We start from the raw sequence: 16172 nt of genomic DNA on the forward strand, positions 1-16172 counted from the left end.
CTTCTATACAACACTGCTAGACAAGTGTCATTACAGCCTCATATGTAAATTAAAAGAGTTATTCCAATGAATCGTAGATATTATAACCACAATAAAAATGATCTGATAGTAGTTTGGTCTCAATATTAGAAAAATACAAATTCAGATGAACATATCACTATCATCAACATATAACTTTTCACTGTGCCATTATTTATATATCAAAAGTGAAGCAAAAAAAAGTCCCCATTTAAAGTCCCCATTACAGCTCACACAGGATTTAATTAGGTGAGCTGCAGCAGGTAGCAGGCTCTACCTGCTGAGGAGGAGGTCTTTTGGACTGAAAGGGGCACTCCTGAAGACCTTCTATGACTCTGTGGTGGCATCAGTCATCCTGTACAGTGTGGTCAGCTGGAACAGCAGCATCACTGAGAGGGAGAGGAAGAAGCTGGACAGAGTCATCAGGAAGTCCAGCTCTGTCCTGGGCTGCTCTCTGGACTCAGTGCAGGAGGTGGGTGACAGGAGGGTCCTGGCAAAACTGACATCCATGCTGCACAATGAGTCCCACCCCCTGCAGGACCCCCTGTCAGCCCTGCAGAGCAGCTTCAGTGATAGACTGCTCCACCCTCGGTGTGTGGAGGAGAATGTGTGGAGGCAATATTCACACACCACAGTGTACAATAAATTATTTATTTCGTTTTTGATTCACTACGTACAGTCTTCTTACAGAAAAAAAACATTTTTCTTTTTTTTTTACTTAATGGATTCATTGTCACTAAATGGCACAGTGAAAAGCGTTTTGCAGTGGTTGTCTGAGATTGTGTTTGTCTGATACTAACACCCACTTTGGTCAGATTGTTTTTACTTTTATTTTTTGAGAGGAGGTACTAACCTTTGAACATGACTGTATACTCAATAACATTAACATTAACATTTTTGAATGTGTCTTGGCTTACCAAATTAAATAGATATAATAGATATAAAAATCTGTGTTTTTATAGCACTTTTTCTACCTACTCAGTGGTCTTTAAAGCCCTTTTGAGCAACTTATGGTTAAGTGTCTTGCCCAGACGCACATCGGTGTGCAGCCAGGGTGGGATCATGCAGCCATGAACAACCACTCCACCAGAGCCTCCGCGCTATGAAGTGATATAAATATGTATATAAATGTTCATTCTTCAAGCACAGAGTGGCTCATGTTGCTCACTGCAGCTCCTCTCCCCTCTGCAATAACTAGCAAATTACCTTGAAGCAGACATTAAAAACATGTCCACATTATCCTGAATATAAACAAAATCAGGACTCACAACTGTAACATACAGTATGTGTACACCTACTTTCAAAACTTACTCCAGTACTACTGGAGGAAATAAAATACTCCAGTACTACTGTGTATGACTAAAGGGGATCAAAGTCTTGAAGGGCTTGTATTCTTTCGTCACTAACCTGCATTCTCACTGCTGTCCCTCTCTAAACTGAACCCCATACAGGAAGGAGATGACATCAACAAGCAAGATGGCATACTGGTGTATTTTCTATATAAAAAGTCTGGCATAGGTGCTACAGTTTCTATGTTCCTTTACCAAAATGTTACCAAATGTCTTCAAATACAGATAAAAGGTCTGTTATTGCTTGTGTCATGCTGCTGTTAGAATGAGGTTACTTTATGTCCCCTGAATATTCACAAACCACCGAACAGTCAAAAACTGTAATATAAAAGGATCGTTTCTCTTTAAGCAGTATGCCCATTGGCTAGGCTTGTTGCCATTCCATCATCTGACTGGGTAAGAGCAACACTCTCCTTCTCTGATTGGCTGGCAGCCACCCTATCACGCTGTGCATTTGCCCTAATTAGGTTTCTGCGGTGATAAAACAGATAGCCTGGCAACAGGAAGCCAGACAGGGAGAAGATGACGAGGCCCATATTGATCTGTTGTGGAGGAGACATGTCAGTACATGTTACAAAACTTGTTGGATAAGTTTGTATAATCACTTTGTCAGTGCATGTGTGCCTCACCCAGTAAGGATCTCCATTGAGGTGTCCGACCATCAGCATGAACAGTGGCTGCTGAAGCAAGGCAAAGGAAGCACTGAACATTGACTGCATGCCGGTTAGTGTCCCAAAGTGGTTGGCTGGATACCTGGACATGAATGAGAAGACAGAATGCCTTATATCTCAGCCCAAATAAAGCCAGTAATTCAGCATTTACTTTGACTAACTCCCAGCAAGTAACAAGCACAAACTCTGGAGTGATCTTTGACTCACTTATAGTCAAAGATCACTCCACTTAAGATCACTTAAACACACTTATAACAAGGAGGCTTGGCTACTGTGAAGTTCACCAGTCTGATCAATTAAAAACAGGGAAAAAATCGTCATCAGGGTCATGGGGGGCTGGAGTCTCTCCCAGCTATTTACGGTTGAGAGGTGGGGTACACCCTGGTCAGGTCACCAGTCCATCACAGGGCAACATACAGACGAGCAACCATTCACACTCACACCTATGGGCAATTTAGAGTGACCAACTGACCTAACAAGCACGTCTTTAGAATGTGGGACAAGGCCGGAGCCCCCGAAGAAAACCCACGCAGGCACAGTCAGAATCAAGCCAAGGGACTTCGCAGTGAGGCGACAGTGCTAACCACTGCACCGCCGTGCCGCCCCCTATCAAGCTTCATTTTTATTGTAAATCATTGCATTTTGTAGTCTATATTTTTATTGTGTTCAGAGTTGAAGGTGAGAAGCTGCCCTGTATGTACGTGTGTTTATGAGTAAACAAAGGTTTCAGTGACATGCTCTGTAACCCAGCCTGATAACCTCAGGTAACCAGGAAGAGCTTGCAACATACGGATACACCACACTTCAGAAATGCGCCTGAAAGTTGTCTGGTGGGAATTGATGTTGCTCTGGAGACGCAAAAAAATGTGCCGCTTACGTTTCGCAGTTGTTTGGTAGCTGGTGTAGTCATAAAAGTGGTAACAGTGAACCACAAGCTATGTAAAGATCAGGACAGCTGTTTGGCCAGCTAATGTTTCTCTGTATGGGTTTACTGGGGTTCTACACATTCAGGCATCTAAGATCTATTAATACTGTAACCTGTGGGGTCACTCACACAGCAGCATAGAGACCTCCACAGCAGGAATGGATAAATCCTCTCACCATGGTATGCAGTACAAATGATACCACCTATTAGAGAAAGAAGGGAGAAATAAACTGTCCACATTAACCAATGATCATCTAAAATGTGTCTGTGAATTCATTCGCTTTATGTTACACACTAATGTGAATGTCGTGCTTTATTTCAAACAGGACAAAGTCATATAAAGATAGAGGTAACTTGAAACAGTGTGTATTGTCTAACCTGTATAGGCAAGTTGTCAATCAAGGAAATTATTCCAAAAGTGACCAACAGGAGGTTGGTGAAGATGAAGGCCCTCATGGCATTGGTCAATTTCTGGATCTTTCTGTCTCTCTTTGGTGGACCTGATTGGCTGAGAGAGAGAAATGTCAGGCTTACAGCTAACACTGTAGTTATGCAAGATGAGCTTGCATGAGTGCAGTTATAAAGGTCTCGGTGTAGTGCCACGATGTTAAAGAGAAACCACTGTACACTTTTCATACTTCTTGTCTCCTTGTGCGTTTTCTTCCTCACACTCCTTCATCCTCCAGTCCATGATGTAGCCAATCAGAGGACAGGTCAGTAGGCACAGCAGCTGCATTGTGCCAAAGATAGATGAGTAGAAACCAACTGGGAGAGGACATGAAGGGTTAGAGTCAATGGAAATATGTGGTTCTGTGAGAGATGCGATATTGTTCTTTTTTCTGAAAGGCTGTCACCATCTTGGTGGTGGTGGTGTCTGATTCCAGCATTATTTGTGAGAAAAACCTGGAAGCGTTCTCTTACCTTGTTCCTCCACCATGTGCTGCAGCTCCTCTGAAGCTGAAAGAGAGAACAGCTGTATCAGAGATCAACATGCAGGCATTAACACATGGCTACGCTGCTCTCAGTAATTGTGTTTCCTCCATCTATTATATATTCTGCAGCACATAGAAAACCATACCTCTACTGTATATTCATTTAGGGTTATTATTCTTACGATTAGGGTCACCGTGAGTGACAAGGAACTCCAGCATCTTATTCATGGCACCCATGAAGAAGATCAGCCTCAGCTGGGTCATCGCCATAGTGATGACACTCCACAGGAAAATTGGAGAGCACACAGAATGACAGAGTGGTACGGAGGCTGAGCAAGGAGGAGGGAAGAGAGAGAGGGTGTGAAATACTGTTGACTACTGAGACAGTCGACTACACAGTCAGTTCAATAAAATGGTTACAGGTCACTGAGAGTTCACCAAAATGGGAAACTTCAGCAGTTAATGAAGCTGTGTAGTCGGATATAAAAAAGTGGAAAACATCAATGATATAATGATATAATAACTTATTGTCATTGTTGATGTGCATGGTGGTTGAATAGTGCTCGCATGGTTGTTTTCAGCAGGAGTGTGATCGTAATAAAAGCTGGACTGAGTCAATGAAAAGCAGCCTTGCATATACGGTATGTCTCTGTGCTCCAGGTGTTCCAACAGCCTGTGAGACACAACAGCAATGGTGTATATAATAGAGGATAACTGTACATGCAGCTGTGAGGAATGTTAATGTGAAAGTGACCTGAGTAACAAAATGCTGCACTTGTGTATAAATGTAAATATGTAAATCATATCTAAAAGGGGATTACATTACTACCAACAAAACCTGGAGCCAGTGTGCAACATTTCCTGCAGTGTGAACTTTCAGCTGAAGCCTCAGGACGTTTACTTTAAAAATGTGTTTCACTGTGGAATAGCTGTGCTGATAGCTCCAAAAAAGATGGGTTTGAGATTCAGTGTATAACATATAACATTGTGTCTCACTGACACTTGGTGATATACAATAAAATGAACTTGATCAGATAACTTAAAATGGAACAAACCTGCACCCTGGGCTGTGCTTTGGGAGTCTGTCTGCTTAGGCTCTGGCTGCTTGGCTCCCATCGTGTCCTCCATGACGGTCACATGGGTGATACACCTTTCCCCTGTCATCTTGTCTTCTGTCACAACCCCTCTCAGCTTCACCTTTTTACTGCTGAGAAAAGAAGAGATTCATGAATATTGAATTATGCAGAAAAAGCAATAATCTGCAGTAATCTGTGTGTAGAAACCTAAAAGATCTGATGAGTGCCAGACTATGACGGACAGACCTGTGGGTTTTACAGGAGTGAAAGTACAAATGTCTGTGTTCTCTGTGTACAGTGACACACACACTACAGGATTTAAAATGTGATGTAGCAGAGTATTCACACTGACGTGTATCTGACATCTTCAGGTGCAGGGAAGGACTCAGCAGGCCAGTTCAGGAAGCAGTTAAGGAAGACCAGGCAGGCCAAGCCAGACCAGACCCACATGATAACCCGAAAAGACACGCCAAGATCATAAATCAGCTGGGTTTGAGAGGAGACACACAACAAGAAATAAACTGGAATAAATACATTGATAAAAATGTGCATAGTTTATTTCTCTTTTCATGCTTAATTTTTTTCTCGCAAGTTTATGGTTATACTATATCTATTATATGATAATTCTTTTGTTGTTATGTAATGATTGTGAAACGAGCACAACAAAACAATAAACAAGAAATCTGTTTTTAACACAGTTTGTACTTATGATTATTACTTTTTAGCATATCATATACCCTGTCTGTGTATATGTGTGTTAGAGTGATGTGTGCACCTTAACTCCAGGGAAGGTGACCGCTGAAGAAGCATAGGAACCGATCATCAGGGAGAGGATAGTTGATCGTACATTACCAAACATATTAGGCAGCTAGATGAGAAGGGAGAACATGTCACATGAACAGAATGTAACGTGTACGGGTAAGGCTAGATTAAGTCTGCCATGAGGAAATTAGAAAATAGAGAAGCATGTAACCAGCAGGTGGTGCTACTGAGTCTCATCGTGCTGGGCTGTAGGCCCAGCTGATTTACACACACAGAGTATGCAAGGTGAGAGGGGGCATGGAGACACACGTCATTGCTCCCAGCAAACAGAATGGAAGTAGTTACTAGGTCCTATGTGTGAGCATCTGTGTGACTCCTAATGGTCAGGCTTCATCTGGGGGCATGTGAACATTATCTGGCTCTACAGATGGGAGGTTTTGGAGTGTGTGGTTGTGTCAGCAGACTTTTACTCTAACTATAGCCACAGCTGGAATGCTGCCAATCACAGTTCCCTGCACGTGGCTCTGTTCAAACTGCAAACCTTCATGCTCAGACACACACAGGATTCTATGTGTCACAGCCTGATCCCAAATCACAGTGTCCAATTAATGTCGACACATTCAATTCAACAAATGACAGTACAGCAAGGCCTGGTGAGAGCATTTGCTAACATTCTACATGGGAAGGTATACTGAGTCATCTCAGTTCGTATGTATTGTAGACTAAATATTTAATGATTATTTCTCATCTCTTCTAGGGACTAGTTCGCACTGCAGGTCAGTCCAACAGTAGTCTGGTCAAAGTCTGCTGTTCTTATAAAAAGTGATAGAAACAGCTAAAAGTAAACTAGAGACAGGTACAGTCTTTACTTCTTACCTCCACACTCACATGTCAAATAGGGAAGAAATGGGACCAATGGACATGGGAAAGTTCGGCTTTGTTTTTGTATTAAATGTTGTAGAGGGGTAATGAAGAAGTAATACCACATAAAAATAACTGTTTCCTCTGTCCAGTCATACCTCTCTCTCTCTCTCTCTCTCTCTCTGTTTACCATCAGTAATGGTTCCATGCCACTAAAGCATCGCCTCCTTCTTCCCTCCCCTTTTTTCCATGTCTGAAGTTCCAGAAACACCAATGACTTCCACAAGGTCAGTTTATTATCATTGATGAATCACACCAACTATGCTGATAATTAACATTCTATAGACAATTCAACACCTCCACCTTTAACACCCCTACATGATAAAAGAGCTCCCTACTTTTCTGTTATCGCCATCACCATGTCAAAACAGACTACATGGGTCTCACAGTAAACATTGCCACTGCGCTTGCCTTCATTTGTACTTTCTCATTAGACATGTAATGAAATTTAATAAGCATAGATGTAGACTAGGCTGAAAAGGCCCCTTTCTGTCACAGGACAGGTTGTCTTATCAAAGTTGACAAAGCTCCAGATGTGATGTAAACTGGGATTGTAGACTGTTTCCATCAGGTAGTTAGTAAGGCATGTCAACAAGATGCAGCCACGACTCTAACCATAAACATAACCAAGCCCTAACCAAAGCTATACCCCAACCTTAAACCAAGTGTGATGATTTATTAAGGGAGCCCTGTTCTCCTTGCAGAAAAAGGAACATATTCATGTCTCACAACACTAATACACATTTATTCTCAACAGTGAGGTCACTGTGACCGTGTCGAATTCAGGACATGGTGTAAGTCAGAAGTGGGGAGGAAGACCCAGAGAGACAGACAGGGCTGACAAGGAGACAAGGCTGTGAGAGGGTGTGTTGACCACGAGGTTTTGGATTGGCTGAGAGACTGCAGCAGAATTTAGAACAAGTGGAACAACATGTGCTGCTTTCCAAAACACACACACACACACACACACGCACACACATACACACAGACACACACACACACACACACACAGACACACACACACACACACACACAGACACACACACACGCACACACACACACACGCACACACACACACACACACACACACACACACACACACACACACACACACACACACAGACACACACACAGACACACACACACACACAGACAAAGTAGAGTAAATGTACTAGTATGAAAATCCCTGGTGAGTCTCAGAAGTTGGAACCCTTCATGCATGTATATAGCACATCTGGACACAGCTGTTTGGACTTTGATAGACATGGTTATGTGGGGCATCCTGGTGAGCCAGCATTCTGTTTACCTTGATGCTGTAATGCCCCAGGTTCACATCCTTACAACAGAGAACTTTGTCCCATATCCCTGTCCAAATACTTCCTGTCACCTGTTGATTGTGTGTGCGTAGACTGACCATAGGAAGGGCTACATCTTTGAGGCAACAAGTGCCCTCATTAAACACATCAAATAAAGTAAGACATACAACACAATGCATAGTGAAGATCGTACTGTGAGTGAGGTGAAGGTCAGGCAGATTCCTCCAAACCCATTGCAGCAGACAGCCAAGAAAATGAGGCCGGACAGCGCTGATGGAATACATGAGAAGGTGCATCAGCAGAAAAGAAACCTGAATGTTTTCAGTTTGTGTTTGCCTGTAATTTGTCATTTTGTTTTTTCTTTCAGTATTTTGAGTGTTTATCATTTCTCTGCTCACTACCTTTCTTCTTCCCCAGATGAACTCTTTGGTAAAGGCACACTAGGAGAGCAACATGCCGTCTCTCACAGAACAAACTGTACTGTATAGAAGCATGTGTATGACTTGGAGTCTCACCTTCAGGGTTGTGTGCAGCAGCAGCGATCATTGCACAGGAGGCTGCGAAACAAGAACTACAACACAGAGGGTGGAGGTCAGGGCACATTTGTGTGGTTCTAATCTTATTTTCATTTTTCTGCACACACTTTCACATATTTGGCATACATTATACCCAAGGACAGGCGAGGCAGCACCCTCCTGGTCTGAGAAATAAAACCCATGCAGTTCACTACACAGCCTCTAGGGGCTGTCTCTAAAAGAAGGTGACCCCACACAGACTCCCATGTTAAACTGTTTACAGTATGATACAAATAACAATTTTGGCCTCTATTGATAATTTCTTTTTGACAACTATACAAGGGGTGAATTTTATGTCAGTTACTCATTTTTATTCTGTTAAGGCCACACACTGCACAGGCTTCCTAACATGAGTGTTAATAAGTGTTAATAAAGACTGTAATATGTTGAAATACTGTTCATCATACCTGCCAATGAGCCTAAGGGGCCGCGGCCCATATCTGTCCATCAAGATCCCCAAAGGTAATGTGGCTGCACTCAAGAGGAACGAGCCAATCGTGAAGCCGAGATTCAAGATCTCATCCTGCTCCAGGCAGGTCGGCCATTTACCACTTTCCACGGATGTCAGGTTGGTGTCAGCAGTCTGATTTTCTGGAAGAAGACAAAGCACCAAATCTGTTTTTTGTGGTATAAGTGTCAACACTACCATGTGCATATAAAATAACTAACAACCTATCAAAATGCAGCATTGGCCAAATACATGTAAACAAACCACAAGAGACGGTGGTATCAACACACAACCTAAACAACATGTGATTTCACAACATAGGAAGAATGTTCACACAACAAAACTAGAACAAATATTATAAGAAAAATGCATTTAGCTGCTGCCTGCTTTGGTCTGCATAAAGAAAATGCTGAAATCTGAATTTGTAAAAATAGTCAAAGAAACTCTGGGACTGTGTAAATGGAAGTTTAATAGAGCAACACAATGTTACAGTGTCAGAGTGATGCTGAAAAGCTCATCCATGCTTTTGTCACTTCAAGACTGGACTACTGCAACTCTTTATTGTCAGCATGTCCACATTACTCCATCAACAGTCTGCAGCTGATCCAGAACGCAGCAGCTAGAGTTCTGACAGGAAGCAGCCAAAGGGATCATATCTCTCCTGTCCTAGCGTCTCTTCACTGGCTCCCAGTGGACTCAAGAATACACTTCAAGATCCTTCTTCTAACCTCTTCATGGACTTGCTCCATTGTATCTGCAGGACCTGATTGTACCATATGTTCCTAATAGGACACTCAGATCTCTGAGTGCAGGTTTACTTGTAGGATTCATAAAAGTAGAGTTATGTTCATCTCATAATCAAAATGTGTTCACTGTCTTCCTTACAGTTTTGTGCCTCTCTCTCTCGCTCTCTCTCTCTCTCTCTTTGCAGGTCTCCAGACCTGCATACTGGCCTGCAGTCTGGCCCCTGAATAGTCCAGTGCTCATTGACTGCACCAGTCTCTGCTGCTCATCTTTGCTTTGATTACTATCAAATTACGATTATTATTTATGAACTGACGATATCTATAGATATCCATTATAATCAGCATCAACCTGCCCTGTTTGTTCTCTGTACTGTATCATGTTTGCTGCATGTTTGTTCCTCTCTCTCCTTCATCCTCTCTGTCCTGTCTCCCTCTTCTTCTCCTCCTCTACCCGGCCGACTGTCAGCAGGAAGGTTCTCCTTATGAGCCGGGTCCTGTTCCAGGTTTCTTCCTGTTAAAGGGGAGTTTTTCTTGCTACTGTTGCTCTTAAGGGGGTTCAGGCTCTGGGTCTCTGTGAAGCGCTTTGAGACATTTCTGATTGTAAAATGCACTATATAAATAAAACTGAATTGAATTTAAGGCAGAAAAGTGTGCATTCCATGTCCATTAGTGTCACGTTTCCTAGGTTTCATTACTTTCAAAGGTCAACTAATGAAAGAGTTGAAAGCTGTGGTCGACCTGCTCCCTCCATTCAAAAAAGACTAAAACACTTTTCTTGGTTTTGTTTCTGCTGCAGATTTATCTGTGAGTAAAGCAGCTGCCCCCTCACCTGTCTAGACTCCACCTCCAGACCTGTCACCTGGACTCCTAAGGGCTCAGGCTGCCTCACCAATCTAAAGCCCCTGTTCACTAGTGCCAATGTCTTTTCACACAATGAACCCCACAGACATGTTATTGTATCTCAGTGAAACCCTGAGGATGAGAAACCTTATTTACATGCCTTGGCTCTCTCTTTTGTCACCTGTCCCCACCTGCTCTCATGCAGCCTGTGGTTTCCAACTCTGCTCCATGTTAGGAGGCCTTTCAATACAGCAAAAGAGATCAATTCATCTGTCTGCCTAGGTGGATTTACACCAGAAGCGTAAGGCTTGCGAAACCGCTGTGAAACACTTTTTAGTCAATGAGAGTATTTACTTTAGAGATTTATTCAAAACGTTGCAACACAAAGTGCTTCATAATGTTTAATGTTTCACACATTTAAATGTTGAAATGTGGGGAAAAGGTCATATGTGATGAAGATGAAGGAAAACGTTCAAGAAAAGCAAAATTGTTTACCTTGTGAGTTACTCAAAGCTAAAATAATTATGTAAATAATTAAATATCTTGCATTGGCCAGCCTCATTTTAAATGCTGTTTGACACCTGTGACTATTGAAGGTCCAGGTGAGAATACTAAGTATACTTATAAAAGCAATTTAACTGGGGCTTCAACTTTGAAAGTCTGGCACTGTTCAAGTTCCTTTGAAGCCTGGGACCAAAGGTCCATGAACCGTGGATTGTGAATGTAACCCTGCTGCTCTGGTTCCTCCTGTGTGTGTGTGACACAGCATTTGTGTGTCTTTGATACAGAACCGGGCCATACAGCTGCAGCTCCTCTGTCTCGGGTCGAGGCCCCTGACACACTGAGCTGGTTCATTTCTGCCCAAGGTATTTGATGGTAGCTGGATATGGCATGAACACCATTGGTTAAGGCATTACAAACAGGTATAAGTGGTGAGGCATCTATCATTTTAAATGATGAGGAGTTTGAAGGGTTTTTCACCCACTCTTATATAAATGTTTACACATTTTTTATATTTTAATAAGTTAGTAACATAGTGTGAAAATTGTTAATACAATACAAGCTAAAAGGGAATACATGTTCTATTCACTTTAAAACTGGCTGTGACCCTATCTATGTCCAGGTTTGGTAAAAAAACGACACCGGGAAGGCCGAGAGAATCAAGACAAAACAATATCAGTAGGTGTGACCACAGAGACCACTTTTTGCAACCTAGATCAGGGGTCTATGCAAAAAGCTCCAAAAACTAAAGATGAATACATCAAGCTTTGGTCCTCCAGCTGGACCCAAAAATAACACAATTAATGAATGACCTCCTGAACTCTCAACAACTAGAAATGCAGTCTTACATCTGCTTTGTGTTTTTATCTTTGTTGTCCAAATATTAAAATGACACAACACCACCACCAACAACAACAACAACAATAGTAGTGGCAAAGCTCCGCACAACTTTGAGCCTAAGACAGGGGTAGCACCAGCCGGCAAGGCTACTAGCCTGTCACCCAGTCGAGCAAGTGGACTGGGTTAGAACTGGGTTAGCATAGCTGCAGTATGGACAGAGGGTTGCCTCTGCACAGACACGCTGTGTAGGAGACATTTTTCCACATATTGTCCACATTTCTTTGGATACATGTTTTGTAAGTATTCTAAAGCCTTATGTAGAATTGAACTAAACTAAAGGTTGATATAGGCAAATATAAGAGCTGATACAGACATGCCTGTGGAAGGGTCACTGCACTACAAATAAGCAGCAGATGGTTCTGGATGGTGGTCTTACCAACACAAACGTGAGAGTAGAAGCCCTCGTTCTTAAGCATGATGAGCAGGGAGGCCCAGCCCAACAGGACAGCAGAGAATAGCAGGTTCTCTATGATGGCTGTGATGGCCATCCACCACCTCCTCCTAAACGCCTGGGCCAAGCTGGGAGCCATGACAGCTGCAGGTAACCAGGGAGACATCAAACAGCATCAGAAAGTGTGCTCAAGAATTACAAAATGTATGCAGACCCACACATGTCATGCCACACGCACACACTACATGATGTCATGAAGCCTGAGGAACCGAGGTAAAGATGACGCCAAAGAGGAAGAGATTTGACCCCAGTTGACCTACTGTTTGTGGGCAGCAGTGGCTCAGTGGTAGAGCAGGGCTGTCCAGTAACCAGAAGGTTGGTGGTTTGATCCCAACTCCTCCCTAGTCACTGTTGTGTGTCCTTGGGCAGGACACACCTTAAGCAATTTCCCCATTGTGGGACTAATAAAGGTTTCTTAATGTAACTGCAGCTCTCCAGGATTCATTCTGGCTCACATTTATTAGTTTGATTGCTGTTGCTAGGCAATCAAACTATTGATCTTCACCCTCTTTCTTCTTTTTTATTCTTCCTTACGTTTTTGGCGCAGCGTATCTTCAGCACACATTGACCGATTTCAGCCATTCAACTATCAAAATGTTCATCTCACAGAGGACATTCTGGGTCAACAAGACCTCAAAACCCACTCCAACTTTGAGAGCCTGGCGTGCGTAAACAATTCGGAATTAGAACATTCTGAATACAAGTTTGATAGAGCAGCATCTAATGAGCGTTTTATGGAGTCTGTAGCTTGAAATTTGTAGGAGGAGATACATTTGGCAGATGACCCTCGTTGAAGGGCTCTCTCATAGACTCCCATGTTAAAAATGACACCGAAATTGCTTAATATTTGAAAAATTATAATTTTTTGAAAGTTTGGGACTGGAAGCTGGAATCGGTCACTGTATGCTGAAGATACGCTGCGCCAAAAGACGGGTGAATGCACCCTGACGTCACTATGAGTGTGTGTGAGCCTGTACATGTAAATGTCTTCACAGCTTTAGAGATCAGCTTGCACAGTGGGCAGCACTGTTGACCACACAAATAGCAGTGCCCCCCCCCTATCAAGCACACACACTCTGGGGGAAGTTTCACCAGCTCTCGGTGGGTAAGGATTAGTCTTGGGATGGGGATGCACAAATACATCATTTTGGGTTTAACGATAAGGTTTAAATGACCTGAAGTCAATGGAACATCTTTTGGAGTCATCCAAGTGTGAGTTTACAAAACACCTAAGCGTGCACGCACACACACACACACACACACACACACACACACGTAACAAGCAGCTGTCAAAGTGAGCTGACAGATCAGTTAATGTGACTGTCAGTGCTGTGAGTTTCCCTCTGACTGTGTTTCATCATGAGCATAATTTTTTCAATGTGACGTGCCTCATGTGACAAAAATCTGTAACCATTCCCCTACAAAGGCCATGAACACTACAGCACTACACCAAACACTCCATACATAATATAAAGTCAGCGTTAAAGTGATCCCTCTTTTACCAGATGTGCCAAACAAAAAGGAAACACTGCAAGTGTTTAAAATAACTTACTTTACACGCAGTCCTCTGCCTGAAAGGGATTCAACACCTCTACGACCAAACAGCCGTCACTTGCAGACTCTTTTTCTTTCTTTCTGTCTGATTATTCCTCTCAGTGTGGCAGCTGTAATCAGTGGCACATGTGCGCTCACGTTGGTTTTCTCCATATACAGTATGTCTATAAAAGGAGCTCAAGCCTTGCCCACCCACCCGCTGACCTTAACAAACATAACACACACCCACAGCCTCTAAGGACTGAACCTGTACTGACCTAATGCACAGCTTTTGTGTTAAAGACTATTTTTGCCAGTTGATATGTTTTGTCATTATTAGGGTGTACAATAAAAGTGATCAGTGTGTTGTACTGGCAGCTTGCTCACTGCCCCCATCATGTGGTGAATGACATTATAACTCATGTAATGATTCTAAATGTGTCTTTAGTATAAACAAACATGCTCCAGTATTTCCTTCTGTTTCTTTCTTCTTTTTTGTTAGATATATATGTAAATGTAAATGTAAAGAATTCTCAGAGCAATGAATGGAGATATATATTTATATTGACTATGCTGCTGTACTGATTAATGTGATATTAACAATTTGGGACATGAAATGTGCTACTGTTTCAGGGACTACTACCTCTTTCAGGGTGCAGGCTTGCTTGCGGTTCCCAGATTCTCCAAAAGTAGAATGGGAAGAGGAACCTTTAGCAGGCAGCTCTCCTGTGGAAGCAGCTCACAGTTTGGGTTCAGGAGGCAGACTACTGCTGGGGGGCACAGCAATATCCTCAGCTATTTCAACAAGATTCATTTGGTCTTCACCTTTTATAACCTACAAGTATTATTTTTAATCAGACCAGTGTTGTGTGTTTTTACCTTGACATCCTCAGCTTTCCTCTTCTCTGGTGCACCCCCAATACATATATATATATATAATCAGTAATGCACCAAGCATGTATACTCAAACAAGGACAATGCACTTAAGGTTTATTGTCATTTTGATCCTGTAACATCTGTTCCTAAGACATCATACCCTTCATCAGCAGCATGAACAAAAAACCAGTGTACATGTGAAGAAACAGGAGAAGGCTGGCATATATGGAAACACTTTCCTAAACTGACATTCAACAGTCCAACAACCATTAACCAGTGGGTAACAGTTCGCACATCCCTTTCCCCACTCATTCTACTCCTAAAAACATGGGTGTTAATAACAGCAATATAGAATATTAGAAGAACAAACCTCTTTCCACAGGATAAAAGAACAAACCAATGTGCAGAAAATACAATAAATATTAAAAACACAAAGTAAGTATTTAAGTGCACCTACACATGTTTATTCTGCCTAAGTAGTCTTCTAAAAACAAAGAAAAAACTTGCCACAAATCTTTGCTATTTTCAGGCTATAGTGTGAAAAACTTAAGCAAACAAAAAACAAATACAACATTTTGACATTTACAGTGATAAGTATCAAATAATTAAAACGTTAAATAAAAAGTCATATAATTATAAGATGGAAGAAAGGTATAATAACACAAATTCAAAAACCTCAGGGTGAAATTATAAGTCATATCACTACAGAATGAAGCTGCAGGTAAATGCAGTGTAAAAGTCAATCATTCTGAAGAAAACTGGGCCTTCTCTAACAGGGTCAAATGTTGCTGTATTCTGACTTTACTCTCATGATGTAATGACTTTTCTTTTATGTGAAATCTGAAAATATCCTGACTTCTCTCTTACTGACCTGGGGACAAAACCCTTCAATGGCAAACAGATGTCACAATGACATCACTAAGGAAATGGCAGACAGGCCAGTTTTAAGAAGCACTCGCTGTCAGTCCTCCTCTGTTTGGGTGAGATATCATCAGGACTAAAAGCAGTGCTGATCAAACTGAGTACATTTCCTGTACACTGACACAGAGGCAGCTTCTGGCAGACACAAAAGAAATTCTAACTAAACTAAAACATCAGCATAACGGAGCAGGAGCAGAGGAACATTAGGTGTACATCCACAGCAAGACTACATGAAACGACGAGCACTTCAGTGTGTTGTCAGAGCGTATGATCTATATCTTCAGTCAGATTGTCTAAACATGTGCCAGCAGTCTGTATGTATACTGTGACTGTATGTATATTGTGACTGTTAAAGCAGAAGGTTAGGGCTCTGTCTGGGCCTGTTACTGATCACATATAATTACTGCTGAA

The 16172-nt window shown here is 42.1% G+C and overlaps 1 protein-coding gene across 2 annotated transcripts; it reads right to left on the minus strand.

Moving 5' to 3' along the window:
* Positions 1-653: 653 nt before the first annotated feature.
* slc43a1b (solute carrier family 43 member 1b) lies at positions 654-14123 on the minus strand. Of its 2 annotated transcripts, none has more exons than XM_028403616.1 (15): positions 13984-14123; positions 12357-12515; positions 8953-9136; positions 8486-8541; positions 8164-8240; positions 5747-5839; positions 5324-5457; positions 4951-5099; positions 4078-4224; positions 3885-3920; positions 3602-3728; positions 3342-3471; positions 3093-3166; positions 1997-2120; positions 654-1909 (listed from the first exon to the last, which is right to left on the minus strand). In XM_028403616.1, the coding sequence occupies exons 2-15, from the start codon at positions 12508-12510 to the stop codon at positions 1712-1714; spliced, it is 1683 nt and encodes a 560-aa protein (XP_028259417.1). In that variant the 5' UTR covers positions 12511-12515; positions 13984-14123; the 3' UTR covers positions 654-1711. The 2 variants fall into 2 exon arrangements, with proteins under 2 accessions (XP_028259417.1, XP_028259408.1); XM_028403607.1 differs by having other exon boundaries at positions 4951-5102.
* Between the last annotated feature and the right edge of the window lie 2049 nt (positions 14124-16172).

Source organism: Parambassis ranga, chromosome 1 (genome assembly GCF_900634625.1).
Source record: "Parambassis ranga chromosome 1, fParRan2.1, whole genome shotgun sequence".
Lineage (NCBI taxonomy): Eukaryota > Metazoa > Chordata > Actinopteri > Ambassidae > Parambassis > Parambassis ranga.

Excerpts from the sequence above, each read along its gene's own strand:
- slc43a1b (XM_028403607.1), bottom strand. The coding sequence starts at position 12,510 with ATGGCTCCCAGCTTGGCCCAGGCGTTTAGGAGGAGGTGGTGGATGGCC. Across the intron at positions 5,458-5,746 it reads TCACCTTCCCTGGAGTTAAG|CTGATTTATGATCTTGGCGT; the intron begins GTGCACACATCA and ends TCTCAAACCCAG. Across the intron at positions 3,921-4,077 it reads CACTCACGGTGACCCTAATC|CTTCAGAGGAGCTGCAGCAC; the intron begins GTAAGAATAATA and ends TCTCTCTTTCAG.